This window comes from Oncorhynchus tshawytscha, linkage group LG09 (assembly GCF_018296145.1).
Source record: "Oncorhynchus tshawytscha isolate Ot180627B linkage group LG09, Otsh_v2.0, whole genome shotgun sequence".
Classification (NCBI taxonomy): domain Eukaryota; kingdom Metazoa; phylum Chordata; class Actinopteri; order Salmoniformes; family Salmonidae; genus Oncorhynchus; species Oncorhynchus tshawytscha.
In genome coordinates this window covers 7,754,999-7,775,179 of record NC_056437.1, presented here as the reverse complement: position 1 = coordinate 7,775,179, position 20,181 = coordinate 7,754,999, and the positions used below count along the sequence as shown (strand labels likewise).

The window sequence follows — 20,181 nt, the reverse complement described above, 5'->3', positions numbered from 1 at the left end:
GATATTGAGATGAGTGAGCTGCGAGACTTACTGCTCTCCATTCAGGGATGCTGCACTGTGGCTGACCCTGTACTTCTAAAACCCTTACTGCTCTCCATTCAGGGATGCTGCACTGTGGCTGACCCTGTACTTCCTAAACCCTTACTGCTCTCCATTCAGGGATGCTGCACTGTGGCTGACCCTGTACTTCCTAAACCCTTACTGCTCTCCGTTCAGGGATGCTGCACTGTGGCTGACCCTGTACTTCCTAAACCCTTACTGCTCTCCCTTACTGTTCCGTTCAGGGATGGGATGCTGCACTGTGGCTGACCCTGTACTTCCTAAACCCTTACTGCTCTCCATTCAGGGATGCTACACTGTGGCTGACCCTGTACTTCCTAAACCCTTACTGCTCTCTGTTCAGGGATGCTGCACTGTGGCTGACCCTGTACTTCCGAAACCCTTACTGCTCTCCGTTCAGGGATGCTACACTGTGGCTGACCCTGTACTTCCTAAACCCTTACTGCTCTCCGTTCAGGGATGCTGCACTGTGGCTGACCCTGTACTTCTAAAACCTTACTCAAATAAAATAACATTTTATTTGTCACATGGGCCGAATACAACAGGTGTAGTAGACCTTACAGTGAAATACTTACTTACAAGCCCTTAATTAACCAACAATGCAGTTCAAGAAATAGAGTTAAGAAAATATTTACTAAATTAACTAAAGTACTTTTTTTCATTTTTTTTCAAGTAACACAATAAAATAACAATAACAAGGTTATATAGAGGGGATACTGGTACCGAGGCAATGTGCAGGGGTACAGGTTAGTTGAGGTAATATGTATATTTAGTTAGGGGTAAAGTGACTATGCATAGGTAATAAACAGTGAGTAGCAGCAGTGTAAAAACAAAGGGGGGGCTCTTGGCCTTGGCTGTCCGGTGCCGTGCGGTAGCAGAGAGAACAGTCGATGACTTGGATGACTGGAGTCTTTCACATTTTTTTAGGGCCTTCCTCTAACACTGCCTAGTATATAGATCCTGGATGGCAGGAAGCTTGGCCCCAGTGATGTACTGGGCTGTACACACTACCCTCAAGTAGCGCCTTACGGTCAGAGGCCGAGCAGTTGCCATACCAGGCGGTGATGCAACCGGTCAATGTTGGAGCTGTAGAACTTTTTGAGGATCTGGGGACCCATGCCAAATCTTTTTAGTCTCCTTTCCTTTCTTGGTGTGTTTGGAACATGATAGTTGGTTGGTGATGTGGACACAAACTCTCAAACCGCTCCACCGTCAATGTGAATGGGGGAGTGTTCGGCCCTCCTTTTCCTGTAGTCCATGATCAGCTCCTTTGTCTTGATCACGTTGAGGCAGAGGTTGTTGTCCTGGCACCACACTGCCAGGTCTCTGACTTCCTCCATATAGATTGTCTCATCATTGTCGGTGATCAGGCCTACCACCGTTGTGTTTTCGGCAAACGTAATGATGGTGTTGGAGTTGTGCTTGGCCACTCAGTTGTGAGTGAACAGGAAGTACAGGAGGGGACTAAGCACGCACCCCTGAGGGGCCCCCGTGTTGAAGATCAGCGTGGCAGATGTGTTGTTGCCTACCCTTACCACCTGGGGGCGGCCCGTCTGGAAGTCCAGCATCCAGTTGCAGAGGGAGGTGTTTAGTCCAAGGGTCCGTAGCTTAGTGATGAGCTTTGTGGGCACTATGGTGTTGAACGCTGAGCTGAAGTCAATGAACAGCATTCTCACATAGGTGTTCCTTTTGTCCAGGTGAGAAAGGGCAGTGTGGAGTGTGATTGAGATTGCCTCTTCTGTGGATCTGTTGGGGCGGTATGCGAATTGGAGTTGGTCTAGGATTTCCGGGATGATGGTGTTGATGTGAGCCATGTCCAGCATTTCAAGGCATTTCATGGCTACAGATGTAAGTGCTACGGGTCGGTAGTCATTTAGGCAGGTTACTTTCGCTTTCTTGGGCACAGGGACTATGGGGTTCTTCTTGAAACATGTAGCTATTACAGACTCAGGGAGAGATTGAAAATGTCAGTGAAGACACTTGCCAGTTGGTCCACGCATGCTCGGAGTACATGCCCTGGTAATCCGTCTGGCCCCGTGGCCTTGTGAATGTTGATCTGTTTAAAGGCTACGGAGATGGTGATCACAGTCATCCGGAACAGCTGGTGCTCTCATGCATGCTTCAGTGTTGCTTCCCTCGAAGTGAGCATAAAAGGCATTTAGCCCATCTGGTAGGCTCTACATTCAGAGCGCTGCACTGCGACTTGGTGTGTGTGTCTCAGGGGGTTGGGTTAGAAAGCAAGAGACACATTTCTGTTTTCTGGAAAATAAAGGTTTCTTGTTCTTCTTCTTCTTCTAGGTGGGGTTGGAGTCTGACCCAAGGAGGACTAGCCAGCACCAGCTGTTCCTTTTACCAGGTACAGAGACCAGCGTGGCGGACCGCAGAAGGATGTTTGAGATGGCTGCCAGTCGCAGCCTGAGCTCCAGCTCCCAGGCTCCCCAGTGTCTCCAGGGCTCCCAGGCTCCCCAGGGCCTCCAGGGCTCCCAGGCTAGTCTAGCCGTGTCCCGGCCGGAGCTCCGGCAGCTGCAGCAGGACGCCCTGGCCGACTACATGGAGAGGAAGAGAAGCTGGAGGACAGACAGGGATAGGGACAGGTCAGAGGGAGGGCGCGCCCACCGTGACCGCCCTCACAGCGCCTACCTGCAGCCCTTTACAGACACCCGGAGTGTTTCTTCAACCTCCACCACCAGCCTAGCCTCTCTTCAGGAGCCTCTTGGTCAAGACAGCAGTCTTTCTGGTGGGGGAAGGCTCTGCTCCACCCTGCCTCCTGGCCTCCAGGGCTTCTATCCAGGCAGGGTCACTGCACCACGCATCCAGGCCAAGGCCCCAGCCTCAATGTCCACCACCCACCCAGACACCTCGGGATTCCACAGGCTACTGGAGGGAGAGCTGCCCAGATCCAGCCTTGGTAGAGAAGAACCAGCCCAGGACTATGAGGCACTCCAAAGCCAGGAGTTTTTCCTGCGAGGCAATGGAGCCTTTGAGAGGGCAGTTCCAGCCCGGAACTCTGGCAAGTCAGCCTCTGCGGAGGACCTGCTGGAGCGCTCTGAGAGGCCTGCACCCCAGCACTTCAGATCTCGCTCCTCGCCCTCTGGCGAGAGGCTAAATCAGGTAGAGTACAATACACTCTCTGGTTTTACACTAGACTTTAGACTTCTTTACTAAACTAATCAAAACAAAGACACAACACCATTTATTTTGATACAAATGTGTGTGGATGTAGCTTGAGTCTTAGGTTAGCTCATCTTCAGCTGTAAGTCTTAGGTTAGCTGTAGCTTCAGCTGTAAGTCTTAGGTTAGCTGTAGCTTCAGCTGTAAGTCTTAGGTTAGCTCATCTTCAGCTGTAAGTCTTAGGTTAGCTCATCTCAGCTATAAGTCTTAGGTTAGCTCATCTCAGCTGTAAGTCTTAGGTTAGCTCATCTTCACCTGTAAGTCTTAGGTTAGCTCATCTCAGTTGTAAGTCTTAGGTTAGCTGTAGCTTCACCTGTAAGTCTTAGGTTAGCTCATCTCAGCTGTAAGTCTTAGGTTAGCGCATCAGCTGTAAGTCTTAGGTTAGCTGTAGCTTCACCTGTAAGTCTTAGGTTAGCTCATCGTCAGCTGTAAGTCTTAGGCTAGCTCATCAACTGTAAGTCTTAGATTAGCTCATCTCAGCTGTAAGTCTTAGGTTAGCTCATCTTCAGCTGTAAGTCTTAGGCTAGCTCATCAACTGTAAGTCTTAGTTTAGCTCATCTCAGCTATAAGTCTTAGGTTAGCTCATCTCAGCTGTAAGTCTTAGGTTAGCTCATCTTCACCTGTAAGTCTTAGGTTAGCTCATCTCAGTTGTAAGTCTTAGGTTAGCTGTAGCTTCTCCTGTAAGTCTTAGGTTAGCTCATCTTCAGCTGTAAGTCTTAGGTTAGCTCATCAGCTGTAAGTCTTAGGTTAGCTGTAGCTTCTCCTGTAAGTCTTAGGTTAGCTCATCTTCAGCTGTAAGTCTTAGGCTAGCTCATCAACTGTAAGTCTTAGGTTAGCTCATCTTCACCTGTAAGTCTTAGGTTAGCTCATCTCAGCTGTAAGTCTTAGGTTAGCTCATCTTAGCTGTAAGTCTTAGGTTAGATCATCTTCACCTGTAAGTCTTAGGTTAGCTTATCAGTTGTAAGTCTTAGGTTAGCTCATCAGCTGTAAGTCTTAGGTTAGCTCATCAGCTGTAAGTCTTAGGTTAGCTCATCAGCTGTAAGTCTTAGGTTAGCTCATCTTCAGCTGTAAGTCTTAGGTTAGCTGTAGCTTCACCTGTAAGTCTTAGGTTAGCTCATCTTCAGCTGTAAGTCTTAGGTTAGCTGTAGCTTCACCTGTAAGTCTTAGGTTAGCTCATCTTCAGCTGTAAGTCTTAGGCTAGCTCATCAACTGTAAGTCTTAGGTTAGCTCATCTTCAGCTGTAAGTCTTAGGTTAGCTCATCTCAGCTGTAAGTCTTAGGTTAGCTCATCTTCAGCTGTAAGTCTTAGGCTAGCTCATCAACTGTAAGTCTTAGTTTAGCTCATCTCAGCTATAAGTCTTAGGTTAGCTCATCTCAGCTGTAAGTCTTAGGTTAGCTCATCTTCACCTGTAAGTCTTAGGTTAGCTCATCTCAGTTGTAAGTCTTAGGTTAGCTGTAGCTTCACCTGTACGTCTTAGGTTAGCTCATCTCAGCTGTAAGTCTTAGGTTAGCGCATCAGCTGTAAGTCTTAGGTTAGCTGTAGCTTCACCTGTAAGTCTTAGGTTAGCTCATCTTCAGCTGTAAGTCTTAGGTTAGCTCATCTCAGCTGTAAGTCTTAGGTTAGCTCATCTCAGCTGTAAGTCTTAGGTTAGCTCATCTTCACCTGTAAGTCTTAGGTTAGCTCATCAAATCAAATCAAATTGATTTATATAGCCCTTCATACATCAGCTGATATCTCAAAGTGCTGTACAGAAACCCAGCCTAAAACCCCAAACAGCAAGCAATGCAGGTGTAGAAGCACGGTGGCTAGGAAAAACTCCCTAGAAAGGCCAAAACCTAGGAAGAAACCTAGAGAGGAACCAGGCTATGTGGGGTGGCCAGTCCTCTTCTGGCTGTGCCAGGTGGAGATTATCAAATCAAATCAAATGTATTTATATAGCCCTTCGTACATCAGCTGATATCTCAAAGTGCTGTACAGAAACCCAGCCTAAAACCCCAAACAGCAAGCAATGCAGGTGTAGAAGCACGGTGGCTAGGAAAAACTCCCTAGAAAGGCCAAAACCTAGGAAGAAACCTAGAGAGGAACCAGGCTATGTGGGGTGGCCAGTCCTCTTCTGGCTGTGCCGGGTGGAGATTATAACAGAACATGGCCAAGATGTTCAAATGTTCATAAATGACCAGCATGGTCGAATAATAATAAGGCAGAACAGTTGAAACTGGAGCAGCAGCACAGTCAGGTGGAAGTTGAAACTGGAGCAGCAGCATGGCCAGGTGGACTGGGGACAGCAAGGAGTCATCATGTCAGGTAGTCCTGGGGCATGGTCCTAGGGCTCAGGTCAGTTGAAACTGGAACAGCAGCATGGCCAGGTGGACTGGGGACAGCAAGGAGTCATCATGTCAGGTAGTCCTGGGGCATGGTCCTAGGGCTCAGGTCCTCTGAGAGAGAGAGAAAGAAAGAGAGAAGGAGAGAATTAGAGAACGCACACTTAGATTCACACAGGACACCGAATAGGACAGGAGAAGTACTCCAGATATAACAAACTGACCCCAGCCCCCCGACACATAAACTACTGCAGCATAAATACTGGAGGCTGAGACAGGAGGGGTCAGGAGACACTGTGGCCCCATCCGAGGACACCCCCGGACAGGGCCAAACAGGAAGGATATAACCCCACCCACTTTGCCAAAGCACAGCCCCCACACCACTAGAGGGATATCTTCAACCACCAACTTACCATCCTGAGACAAGGCTGAGTATTAGTATGTCAGGTAGCTGTAACAGAACATGGCCAAGATGTTCAAATGTTCATAAATGACCAGCATGGTCGTATAATAATAAGGCAGAACAGTTGAAACTGGAGCAGCAGCACGGTCAGGTGGACTGGGGACAGCAAGGAGTCATCATGTCAGGTAGTCCTGGGGCATGGTCCTAGGGCTAGTTGAAACTGGAGCAGCAGCACGGCCAGGTGGACTGGGGACAGCAAGGAGTCATCATGTCAGGTAGTGGCACAACCCAAGTGGGGGCGGCCAACCCAGACAGGATGACCACATCTCAGCTGTAAGTCTTAGGTTAGCTCATCTTCAGCTGTAAGTCTTAGGTTAGCTCATCAGCTGTAAGTCTTAGGTTAGCTCATCAGCTGTAAGTCTTAGGTTAGCTCATCAGCTGTAAGTCTTAGGTTAGCTCATCAGCTGTAAGTCTTAGGTTAACTCATCAGCTGTAAGTCTTAGGTTAGCTCATCAGCTGTAAGTCTTAGGTTAGCTCATCAGCTGTAAGTCTTAGGTTAGCTCATCTCAGCTGTAAGTCTTAGGTTAGCTCATCAGCTGTAAGTCTTAGGTTAGCTCATCAGCTGTAAGTCTTAGGTTAGCTCATCTTCAGCTGTAAGTCTTAGGTTAGCTCATCTTCAGCTGTAAGTCTTAGGTTAGCTCATCAGCTGTAAGTCTTAGGTTAGCTCATCAGCTGTAAGTCTTAGGTTAGCTCATCAGCTGTAAGTCTTAGGTTAGCTCATCTTCAGCTGTAAGTCTTAGGTTAGCTCATCAGCTGTAAGTCTTAGGTTAGCTCATCAGCTGTAAGTCTTAGGTTAGCTCATCAGCTGTAAGTCTTAGGTTAGCTCATCTTAGCGTGGTGGTTCCAGCTAAAGCAGCTGATGCCTTCCTGCTGTGTGACCTGACTGTGTCTGAGCTGGGGTTGGTGTCTGAGCTGGGGTTGGTGTCTGAGCTGGGGTTGGTGTCTGAGCTGGGGTTGTTGTCTGAGCTGGGGTTGGTGTCTGAGCTGGGGTTGTTGTCTGAGCTGGGGTTGGTGTCTGAGCTGGGGTTGTTGTCTGAGCTGGGGTTGTTGTCTGAGCTGGGGTTGGTGTCTGAGCTGGGGTTAGTGTCTGAGCTGGGGTTGATGTCTGAGCTGGGGTTGGTGTCTGAGCTGGGTTTGGTGTCTGAGCTGGGTTTGGTGTCTGAGCTGGGGTTGGTGTCTGAGCTGGGGTTGGTGTCTGAGCTGGGGTTGTTGTCTGAGCTGGGGTTGGTGTCTGAGCTGGGGTTGGTGTCTGAGCTGGGGTTGGTGTCTGAGCTGGGGTTGGTGTCTGAGCTGGGGTTGGTGTCTGAGCTGGGGTTGGTGTCTGAGCTGGGGTTGGTGTCTGAGCTGGGGTTGTGGGTTTGTCTGAGCTGGGTTTGGTGTCTGAGCTGGGGTTGGTGTCTGAGCTGGGGTTGGTGTCTGAGCTGGGTTTGGTGTCTGAGCTGGGTTTGGTGTCTGAGCTGGGGTTTGGTGTCTGAGCTGGGGTTGGTGTCTGAGCTGGGGTTAGTGTCTGAGCTGGGGTTGGTGTCTGAGCTGGGGTTTGGTGTCTGAGCTGGGGTTGGTGTCTGAGCTGGGGTTGGTGTCTGAGCTGGGGTTGGTGTCTGAGCTGGGTTTGGTGTCTGAGCTGGGGTTGGTGTCTGAGCTGGGGTTGGTGTCTGAGCTGGGGTTGTTGTCTGAGCTGGGGTTGGTGTCTGAGCTGGGGTTGTTGTCTGAGCTGGGGTTGGTGTCTGAGCTGGGGTTGTTGTCTGAGCTGGGGTTGGTGTCTGAGCTGGGGTTGGTGTCTGAGCTGGGGTTGGTGTCTGAGCTGGGGTTGGTGTCTGGGGTTGGTGTCTGAGCAGGGTTGATGTCTGAGCTGGGGTTGGTGTCTGAGATGGGTTTGGTGTCTGAGCTGGGGTTGGTGTCTGAGCTGGGGTTGTTGTCTGAGCTGGGGTTGGTATCTTGCCTGGGGTTGGTGTCTGAGCTGGGTTTGGTGTCTTAGCTGGGGTTGGTGTCTGAGCTGGGGTTGGTATCTTGCCTGGGGTTGGTGTCTGAGCTGGCCTAACCTTGAGCAGGCACATAAACCCAGGGCTGGATGATGAGTGTCCCAGGGGCAGGAGAGGTCAGGAGAGGTCACACAGCTGGCTTCTAAACCCCAGCTCTGCCTCCTACTGACAGGGCCGTGACTACAGCTGGCACATAAACCAACCTAGAAAGCTAGCAGTTAAAATATACTGTCCTACGCTAGGCTGAGGATTCCGCTGCGAAGTCAGTTTCTGTGGGATGTTAAACAAGGATGTTGTTTACCACCATATGGATTTCTTATGCCCTCTACTGTACATAACCCTAACCCTGAGGGGTGATAGGGCAGGTCTATATAGTGACCTAACCCTGAGGGGTGACAGGGAGGGTCTATATAGTGACCTAACCCTGAGGGGTGACAGGGCAGGTCTATATAGTGACCTAACCCTGAGGGGTGACAGGGAGGGTCTATATAGTGACCTAACCCTGAGGGGTGACAGGGAGGGCAGGTCTATATAGTGACCTAACCCTGAGGGGTGACAGGGAGGGTCTATATAGTGACCTAACCCTGAGGGGTGACAGGGCAGGTCTATATAGTGACCTAACCCTGAGGGGTGACAGGGAGGGTCTATATAGTGACCCCATAGGGATAAATAGTTAAATAAGTTTATCTCTATGGTGCCCCTCGCCCTGGCCTGGCCAGCAGCTCCACAGACAGGAAATACCCAAGATCCTTGACTTCCTGCGTGGTGCCACTGGGCCAGGGCTAGCAGAACACTGACTGATCACAGACTGATAAGACAGACAAACAAACACACGCAGACACATTAACACTCACACATACACACTGCAGTGGGCCAAGGAGGCGCAAGCTACAGACAATTATGATTTGTCTTTAGAAGCTCCATTCGGGCCACAGCAGCTGATAGGTCAGTTAGGTCTCTCTCTCCCACTGCTGGGTCCTGAGGATGGATGGATATTAAAAAGTCCTTTATCTCCCAGAGCGATTACGGCCAGCATAAACACACACTGCTTTTCACATAACCACTGTCTCTCACTCTGTGGGTGTGAATTAAACTGCTTTATCATGGGGTAGAAATGAAAGAGATTTGTAACATTTTACCATAATATTTGTTGAGAACAGAAAGACAGCTGAAGCAAGCACACACAGCTATAGGACAGAGTTCCCCAAATGGCGGCCCGCAGGCCGAATTTGGCCCGCGGGTGGTTTTATTTGGCCCCCCCAAGTTATCTGAGCAAAAAATAATAATTGTGTTGGATGTAAAAGACTAAAATCACCAGGAAATCAGCTCCAAGTGATTTTAATTCAGGAAATCAGCTCCAAGTGATATTAATTCAGGAAATCAGCTCCAAGTGATTTTAATTCAGGAAATCAGCTCCAAGTGATTTTAATGTAGGAAATCTATTCCCAAGTGATTTTAATTCAGGAAATCAGCTCCAAGTGATTTTAATTCAGGAAATCAGCTCCAAGTGATTTTAATTCAGGAAATCAGCTCCAAGTGATTTTAATTCAGGAAATCTGTTCCCAAGTGATTTCAATTCAGGAAATCAGCTCCCAAGTGATTTTAATTCAGGAAATCTGTTCCCAAGTGATTTTAATTCAGGAAATCAGCTCCAAGTTATTTTAATTCAGGAAATCAGCTCCAGGTGATTTTAATGTAGGAAATCTGTTCCCAAGTGATTTTAATTCAGGAAATCAGCTCCAAGTGATTTTAATGTAGGAAATCTGTTCCCAAGTGATTTTAATTCAGGAAATCAGCTCCCAAGTGATTTTAATTCAGGAAATCAGCTCCCAAGTGATTTTAATTCAGGAAATCAGCTCCCAAGTATTCCCACATATAATGGAGACACGTGATCGTATACAATGTTTTAAATTATTGTTTTCGTCAAACAATATATCGTTTAGGGCTCCTTGCAATCTACAATTTTTTTGTTATTATGTTTCCGACCCCTCTACCATCTGTTCAAGAAAAAATCGTCCCGCTGCTGAATCTAGTTTATAAGCCCTACTATAGGATAACCTCTATATGTGTAGCTATGATGTCAGAGGTCCTACAGGATAACCTCTATATGTGTAGCTATGATGTCAGAGGTCCTACAGGATAACCTCTATATGTGTAGCTATGATGTCAGAGGTCCTACAGGATAACCTCTATATGTGTAGCTATGATGTCAGAGGTCCTACAGGATAACCTCTATATGTGTAGCTATGATGTCGGAGGTCCTACAGGATAACCTCTATATGTGTAGCTATGATGTCAGAGGTCCTACAGGATAACCTCTATATGTGTAGCTATGATGTCAGAGGTCCTACAGGATAACCTCTATATGTGTAGCTATGATGTCAGAGGTCCTACAGGATAACCTCTATATGTGTAGCTATGATGTCAGAGGTCCTACAGGATAACCTCTATATGTGTAGCTATGATGTCAGAGGTCCTACAGGATAACCTCTATATGTGTAGCTATGATGTCAGAGGTCCTACAGGATAACCTCTATATGTGTAGCTATGATGTCAGAGGTCCTACAGGATAACCTCTATATGTGTAGCTATGATGTCAGAGGTCCTACAGGATAACCTCTATATGTGTAGCTATGATGTCAGAGGTCCTACAGGATAACCTCTATATGTGTAGCTATGATGTCAGAGGTCCTACAGGATAACCTCTATATATGTAGCTATGATGTCAGAGGTCCTACAGTATAATGTGGTATAAATGTAGCTATGATGTCAGAGGTCCTACAGTATAATGTGGTATATATGTAGCTATGATGTCAGAGGTCCTACAGTATAATGTGGTATATATGTAGCTATGATGTCAGAGGTCCTACAGTATAATGTGGTATATATGTAGCTATGATGTCAGAGGTCCTACAGTGTAATGTGGTATATATGTAGCTATGATGTCAGAGGTCCTACAGTATAATGTGGTATATATGTAGCTATGATGTCAGAGGTCCTACAGTATAATGTGGTATATATGTAGCTATGATGTCAGAGGTCCTACAGTATAATGTCTATGATGTCAGAGGTCCTACAGTATAATGTGGTATATATGTAGCTATGATGTCAGAGGTCCTACAGTATAATGTGGTATATATGTAGCTATGATGTCAGAGGTCCTACATAATGTATAATGTCAGAGGTATATATGTAGTTATGATGTCAGAGGTCCTACAGTATAATGTGGTATATATGTAGCTATGATGTCAGAGGTCCTACAGTATAATGTGGTATATATGTAGCTATGATGTCAGAGGTCCTACAGTATAATGTGGTATATATGTAGCTATGATGTCAGAGGTCCTACAGTATAATGTGGTATATATGTAGCTATGATGTCAGAGGTCCTACAGTATCATGTGGTATATATGTAGCTATGATGTCAGAGGTCCTACAGTATAATGTGGTATATATGTAGCTATGATGTCAGAGGTCCTACAGTATAATGTGGTATATATGTAGCTATGATGTCAGAGGTCCTACAGTATAATGTGGTATATATGTAGCTATGATGTCAGAGGTCCTACAGTATAATGTGGTATATATGTAGCTATGATGTCAGAGGTCCTACAGTATAATGTGGTATATATGTAGCTATGATGTCAGAGGTCCTACAGTATCATGTGGTATATATGTAGCTATGATGTCAGAGGTCCTACAGTATAATGTGGTATATATGTAGCTATGATGTCAGAGGTCCTACAGTATAATGTGGTATATATGTAGCTATGATGTCAGAGGTCCTACAGTATAATGTGGTATATATGTAGCTATGATGTCAGAGGTCCTACAGTATAATGTGGTATATATGTAGCTATGATGTCAGAGGTCCTACAGTATAATGTGGTATATATGTAGCTATGATGTCAGAGGTCCTACAGTATAATGTGGTATATATGTAGCTATGATGTCAGAGGTCCTACAGTATCATGTGGTATATATGTAGCTATGATGTCAGAGGTCCTACAGTATAATGTGGTATATATGTAGCTATGATGTCAGAGGTCCTACAGTATAATGTGGTATATGTCGTTGTGTATTTATTTAGGATCTCAAAGGAGGATCTTGTGACCGCTTCTCACAGAACACATACCAGTCAGGACAACACACACACACACACACCAGTCACACACACACACACACACACACACACACACACACACACACACACACACACACACACGTAATTAACACTAATGGTAGCTGTTGATTCAGGGGAACACATATGACAGGCACTCATTTGCAATATAGCCTAAGTCATTAGCTGGGTGAGTTGGCGGTGCCCGCAGTGATGTGGATAAAATGACAGGGTCAAATTCTTGTCCTAGTCCGCCCCTGGGTGTACATCATCATCCTCCTCCCACCAAGTAAACCCCCCCTCTCTCTTTCTCTTCCTCTCTCTCTTTCTCCCCCATCTCTCTCTTTCTCTCTCTCTCGTTGTCTTCCTCTCTCTCTTTCTCCCCCCTCTCTCTCTTTCTCTCTCTCTGTCTTCCCCTCTCTCTTTCTCCTCTCTCTCTCTCTCTCTTTCTCTTTCTCTTCCTCTCTCTCTTTCTCCCCCTCTCTCTCTTTCTCTCTCTCTCGTTGTCTTCCTCTCTCTCTTTCTCCCCCTCTCTCTCTTTCTCTCTCTCTCGTTGTCTTCCTCTCTCTCTTTCTCCCCCTCTCTCTCTTTCTCTCTTTCTCTCTTTGTCTTCCTCTCTCTCTTTCTCCCCCTCTCTCTCTCTGTCTTCCTCTCCCCCCCTTTCTCTCTCCATCCCTCTCTCAGGACTTCATGGCAGGAGGAGATCTGAGGATGTATGGGATATTCTCTACCGAGCCCAGGCTTTTCACAAACAACGACAACAACAGGTTTGTTTCCATAAAGGGAATAGGGTGCTATAGGTCCTGGTCTAAAGTAGTGCACTAAATACGGAATAGGGTGCTATAGGTCCTGGTCTAAAGTAGTACACTAAATAGGGAATAAGGTGCTATAGGTCCTGGTCAAAAGTAGTGCACTAAATAGGGAATAGGGTGCTATGGGTCCTGGTCTAAAGTAGTGCACTAAATAGGGAATAGGGTGCCAGGGGACAATATTTTTAAACTCAGAAAATCTGGTGTTTCTATGTCAAACTGTTCTATTATATTTCAGTCTTCTATGATGTATATCAAGTGTAATATTGGGAGGCTAACTCAAAATATAATACATCTGACATGGTACAGGTGTCTTCTTTATTTTAAACCCATAACCGTGTGTGTGAGGTGGATACTTTTGTTTCAAAGTAGATTTGTTTAAGACCAACAAGAAACACTCTGTGTCACCCTGATTTAGACCACTGCAGTAAAAGGCTAATATCCTCATGGTCCATTATCTTAATAATATCCTCACGGTCCATTATCTTAATAATATTCTCATGGTCCATTCTCTTAATAATATCCTCATGGCCCATTATCTTAATAATATTCTCATGGTCCATTCTCTTAATAATATCCTCACGGCCCATTATCTTAATAATATCCTCACGGTCCATTCTCTTAATAATATCCTCACGGTCCATTATCTTAATAATATCCCCATGGTCGATGGGAGAGGTAACATACCAGGGATGGAACTGTTTGGTAAAGAGGGGTAACATACCAGGGGAGTAACTTTTTGGTAAAGAGAGGTAACATGGAACTGTTTGGTAAAGAGAGGTAACATGGAACTGTTTGGTAAAGAGAGGTAACATGGAACTGTTTGGTAAAGAGAGGTAACATGGAACTGTTTGGTAAAGAGAGGTAACATGGAACTGTTTGGTAAAGAGAGGTAACATGGAACTGTTTGGTAAAGAGAGGTAACATACCAGGGATGGAACTGTTTGGTAAAGAGAGGTAACATACCAGGGATGGAACTGTTTGGTAAAGGGATGTTGAAGCTCACACACTTATCAGTTTTGTTTGTGTGTCCGTGTTCATGTGTGTGTGTGTGTATGTCTCCTCTGTGTGTGTTACAGGTCCATGGACAACCAGCATCCTGACAGACCGGTCTCTGCCTCCCAGTCCATGTCCCAGTCCCAGTGTGCAGATACCCACTTACTACTGACCCAAAGCCCGTTCCAAAGCAACACCCCTGTGATGAGGAGAGATAGACTGAAGAACCCCGACCGCCAGCGGGCCCTTAGTGCCTCCAGCTTGGCTGCCTCTGTAGGTCTCCCCTGCCCCTTCTCCCCCCCAGGCACCAGCCCTACTATCAGCTTGGACTGGCAGGTATGTCAATCTGTCTGTCTGTCTGTCTATAAAATCAAGTCAACTCAAGAGTTTATTTGAAGTACATTTAACAGGGGTCACAATACACTTTATGATATTCAAAAGAGGACCAGGGGAACAGCATTATCAACATAACATAACAGGTCAAACACTGGAGAGCAAGTAATCCATTCTGTCTGAAGTCCTGGGATATGTGTTGTGTATAATTGGAGGGTTTATATAATTGGAGGGTTGTATATAATTGGAGGGTTGTATATAATTGGAGGGTTTATATAATTGGAGGGTTTATATAATTGGAGGGTTTATATAATTGGAGGGTTTATATAATTGGAGGGTTTATATAATTGGAGGGTTTATATAATTGGAGGGTTTATATAATTGGAGGGTTTGTATAATAGGAGGTTTATATAATTGGAGGGGAGGTTTATATAATTGGAGGGTTTATATAATTGGAGGGTTTATATAATTGGAGGGTTTATATAACTGAAGGGTTTATATAATTGGAGGGTTGTATATAATTGGAGGGTTTATATAATTGGAGGGTTTATATAATTGGAGGGTTTATATAATTGGAGGGTTTATATAATTGGAGGGTTTATATAATTGGAGGGTTTATATAATTGGAGGGTTTATATAATTGGAGGGTTTATATAATTGGAGGGTTTATATAATTGGAGGGTTGTATATAATTGGAGGGTTGTATATAATTGGAGGGTTTATATAATTGGATATAATTGGGTTTATATAATTGGAGGGTTTATATAATTGAGGGTTTATATAATTGGAGGGTTTATATAACTTGAAGGGTTTATATAATTGGAGGGTTTATATAATTGGAGGGTTTATATAATTGGAGGGTTTATATAATTGGAGGGTTTATATAATTCGAGGGTTGTATATAATTGGAGGGTTTATATAATTGGAGGGTTTATATAATTGGAGGGTTTATATAATTGGAGGGTTTATATAACTGAAGGGTTTATATAATTGGAGGGTTTATATAATTGGAGGGTTTATATAATTGGAGGGTTTATATAATTGGAGGGTTTATATAACTGAAGGGTTTATATAATTGGAGGGTTGTATATAATTGGAGGGTTTATATAATTGGAGGGTTTATATATATAATGGAGGGTTTATATAATTGGAGGGTTTATATAATTGGAGGGTTGTATATAATTGGAGGGTTTATATAATTGGAGGGTTTATATAATTGGAGGGTTTATATAATTGGAGGGTTTGTATAATTGGAGGGTTTATATAATTGGAGGGTTGTATATAATTGGAGGGTTTATATAATTGGAGGGTTTATATCATTGGAGGGTTTATATCATTGGAGGGTTTATATAATTGGAGGGTTTATATAACTGAAGGGTTTATATAATTGGAGGGTTGTATATAATTGGAGGGTTGTATATAATTGGAGGGTTTATATAATTGGAGGGTTTATATAATTGGAGGGTTGTATATAATTGGAGGGTTTATATAATTGGAGGGTTTATATAATTGGAGGGTTTATATAATTGGAGGGTTTATATAATTGGAGGGTGTATATAATTGGAGGGTGTATATAATTGGAGGGTTTATATAATTGGAGGGTTTATATAATTGGAGGGTTTATATAATTGGAGGGTTTATATAATTGGAGGGTTTATATAATTGGAGGGTTTATATAATTGGAGGGTTTATATAATTGGAGGGTTGTATATAATTGTAGGGTTGTATATAATTGTAGGGTTATATAATTGGAGGGTATATAATTGGAGGGTTTATATAATTGGAGGGTTTATATAATTGGAGGGTTTATATAATTGGAGGGTGTATATAATTGGAGGGTGTATATAATTGGAGGGTTTATATAATTGGAGGGTTTATATAATTGGAGGGTTTATATAATTGGAGGGTTGTATATAATTGGAGGGTTGTATATAATTGGAGGGTTGTATATAATTGGAGGGTTGTATATAATTGGAGGGTTTATATAATTGAAGGGTTGTATGTATTTTGATGTATTTTTATATGTTTGCCAAGAATGCCTCTGTCGTTGCCAGAAAAATGTCTCTATGAGGAAAATAAAGTATTAATGAATTCATTCATCCATTCATCCATCCATTCATCCATTCATCCATCCATTCATCCATTCAGGCCAATGAGAGGTTGAGCCAGGCCAACCTGGACGCCATAGCCTTCCCAACCCTGCTGCAGACCGCCACACTCGGGACCATGTCCCCAGAGGCCCAGGTTCACCCAGAGGTCAGAAGAAGCCCCACAGAACATCTACAGCAGGCCATGGCCCAGGGCCAGATCCAGGGCTCCTTAGACACCAGCACCTCAGAGGAGGAGACCCTGAAAGACTTCCCCAGACAGAAAGAGGGGCCTTGCCCTCAAGCTTCAGCCGTTACACCAAAGACCAACCCACCCCTCGTCCTACCCAAAGCCTCCCCACCACCACCCCCATTTAAAACCTCTCACAGACCACACACCCTGCTCTCCCTCCGCATCTCAGAGTCCACTCTGCAAGAGACCTCACCCCTACAAGTAGCTCCACACCTAGCCCCTCCCACAGTCTCACTACAGGACTATGACGAGGTATTCCTCCAGGAACCGGCCCCTCCCTCCCCTATTCCTCCCCCGCTGCCAATCAGGGAGACGGACATCACAGAGTACTTCCCTCCGCCGCCTCCCCCTCTCCTGCCCCCCTCCTCACTCCCAGACAGAGAGGAGAAGGAGGAGGAGAATCATCATGGACCTGGGCTACAGCACCTCAACAGGTACACGACACTGGTTCCCACCAACACACATTATGGCACAATAACAGTGACACGTTATAATGAAACGCCAGTGATATTGAATGGTGTATTGATTACAGAGAGCCATAGTACTGCACTATATATTTACATGATCTAATGTGAAGGAACGTAGTAACACTGAAAATATTCTAATCATCAATGTTAAAGTTTTGAACAAAACGTAGACCATTTATCCATCCGGTGTTGTGAACCTCTTGTCTTTTTGTGTTTCTGTACATGCAGCTGTGAGTTCCCATTTCTCCCCTCCCCCTGCCGTCAGACAGTCCCCCCCTCTATCCCCCTGTCTGTCTCTCCGAGGCCAAGCCTTACCCCTGAGCCCCAGCCTGAGACCCCCACCACCCTCAGCAGCAGTTTCCCAGAGCCCCAGCAGGGGCCTAGCGGTGAGGAAAGCCTGGGGCAAGAGTACCATCTCCCGGCCAGGAGGGAGAGGTCTGCTGGGGAGCTGAGGGTGGAGGCCCTGGCCAGACAGCTGGTGTCCCGGGGGGATAAGAGCCTGACCCCGATGCTGGACAGCTGGGCAGAGGGCGGACGGACCATGGACCTAATGGAGGAGATCTTCCCCGTGGGGGGAGGGAGGTTGCTGTGGCAACGCCGCAGGACCAGCACCTGTCTGGAGGACAGGTGAGGGACGGAGAGGAGCGAGGGGAGGAAAGGGGGGGGATTTAGGGAGGTCTGGTTATCCAGAGGGAATGAGGAAGTGTGAGTGTGTGTGTGTGTGTGTGTGTGTGTGTGTGTGTGTGTGTGTGTGTGTGTGTGTGTGTGTGTGTGTGTGTGTGTGTGTGTGTGTGTGTGTGTTCATGCATTCGTGTGTGTGCTTAGTGTGTGTGTTTAATTCATGTTATGTAACTAAATAAAAGGTTAGACTGTTTGATCAGGGTTCATTACCAGGAGATACGACAGAACATAGGACCTTTGTTGAGGCTGGTAACATTATGGCTCAGTTTATTATAGACACCTGTGTTATCACAAGAGAACTCTTCGCTTTTAAAATAGACCATGACATCAGAGAAGCTAGGTAAGCAAGGGAAAGGATATCACATCTCAGGGGTTTCAAGGTGAAATTGCAAAAAAATATTTTAAAGTCCATCTGTTTTGTTTTCATTATGAACAAATTGTTTAGAGAGAAATGGTTCACACAGACAAGATAACAGTTGACTCTGACGCCACGGAATGATAACTGTTATTAACTGCTGATATTCTGGAAACTATAGTTCTCTGTCTCTCTCCATGTTAGAGCTAGGTAACATCAGATCATACTGTCTGTCTCTCTCCATGTTAGAGCTAGGTAACATCAGATCATACTGTCTGTCTCTCTCCATGTTAGAGCTAGGTAACATCAGATCATACTGTCTGTCTCTCTCCATGTTAGAGCTAGGTAACATCAGATCATACTGTCTGTCTCTCTGTTAGAGCTGATCTGTCTGTCTCTCCATGTTAGAGCTAGGTAACATCAGATCATACTGTCTGTCTCTCTCCATGTTAGAGCTAGGTAACATCAGATCATACTGTCTGTCTCTCTCCATGTTAGAGCTAGGTAACATCAGATCATACTGTCTGTCTCTCTCCATGTTAGAGCTAGGTAACATCAGATCATACTGTCTGTCTCTCTCCATGTTAGAGCTAGGTTACATCAGATCATACTGTCTGTCTCTCTCCATGTTAGAGCTAGGTAACATCAGATCATACTGTCTGTCTCTCTCCATGTTAGAGCTAGGTAACATCAGATCATACTGTCTGTCTCTCTCCATGTTAGAGCTAGGTAACATCATATCATACTGTCTGTCTCTCTGTCTGTCTGTCTCTCTCCATGTTAGAGCTAGGTTACATCAGATCATACTGTCTGTCTCTTTGTTAGAGCTGTCTGTCATACTGTCTCCATGTTAGAGCTAGGTAACATCAGATCATACTGTCTGTCTCTCCCATGTTAGAGCTAGGTAACATCAGATCATACTGTCTGTCTCTCTCCATGTTAGAGCTAGGTAACATCAGATCATACTGTCTGTCTCTCTCCATGTTAGAGCTAGGTAACATCAGATCATACTGTCTGTCTCTCTCCATGTTAGAGCTAGGTAACATCAGATCATACTGTCTGTCTCTCTGTCTGTCTGTCTCTCTCCATGTTAGAGCTAGGTAACATCAGATCATACTGTCTGTCTCTCTCCATGTTAGAGCTAGGTAACATCAGATCATACTGTCTGTCTCTCTCCATGTTAGAGCTAGGTAACATCAGATCATACTGTCTGTCTCTCTGTCTGTCTGTCTCTCTCCATGTTAGAGCTAGGTAACATCAGATCATACTGTCTGTCTCTCTCCATGTTAGAGCTAGGTAACATCAGATCATACTGTCTGTCTCTTTGTCTGTCTGTCTCTCCATGTTAGAGCTAGGTAACATCAGATCATACTGTCTGTCTCTTTGTCTGTCTGTCTCTCTCCATGTTAGAGCTAGGTAACATCAGATCATACTGTCTGTCTCTCTCCATGTTAGAGCTAGGTAACATCAGATCATACTGTCTGTCTCTTTGTCTGTCTGTCTCTCTCCATGTTAGAGCTAGGTAACATCAGATCATACTGTCTGTCTCTCCATGTTAGAGCTAGGTAACATCAGATCATACTGTCTGTCTCTCCATGTTAGAGCTAGGTAACATCAGATCATACTGTCTGTCTCTCCATGTTAGAGCTAGGTAACATCAGATCATACTGTCTGTCTCTCTCCATGTTAGAGCTAGGTAACATCAGATCATACTGTCTGTCTCTCTCCATGTTAGAGCTAGGTAACATCAGATCATACTGTCTGTCTCTCTCCATGTTAGAGCTAGGTAACATCAGATCATACTGTCTGTCTCTCTCCATGTTAGAGCTAGGTAACATCAGATCATACTGTCTGTCTCTCTCCATGTTAGAGCTAGGTAACATCAGATCATACTGTCTGTCTCTCTCCATGTTAGAGCTAGGTAACATCAGATCATACTGTCTGTCTCTCTCCATGTTAGAGCTAGGTAACATCAGATCATACTGTCTGTCTCTCTCCATGTTAGAGCTAGGTAACATCAGATCATACTGTCTGTCTCTCTCCATGTTAGAGCTAGGTAACATCAGATCATACTGTCTGTCTCTCTC

At 45.0% G+C, this 20,181-nt stretch overlaps 1 protein-coding gene across 5 annotated transcripts in view; it reads left to right on the top strand.

The window, feature by feature from the left end:
* Positions 1-20,181, top strand: part of LOC112259485 (protein Shroom3) — a 122,575-nt gene that overhangs the window by 88,600 nt on the left and 13,794 nt on the right. For all 5 annotated transcript variants that reach the window (XM_042326435.1, XM_042326436.1, XM_042326434.1 and 2 more), the window contains 5 exons: positions 2,359-3,171; positions 12,798-12,880; positions 14,002-14,254; positions 16,400-17,025; positions 17,287-17,685. In XM_042326435.1, the coding sequence (XP_042182369.1) occupies positions 2,359-3,171; positions 12,798-12,880; positions 14,002-14,254; positions 16,400-17,025; positions 17,287-17,685 (2,174 nt within the window). The remainder of the gene's footprint in view (positions 1-2,358; positions 3,172-12,797; positions 12,881-14,001; positions 14,255-16,399; positions 17,026-17,286; positions 17,686-20,181) is intronic.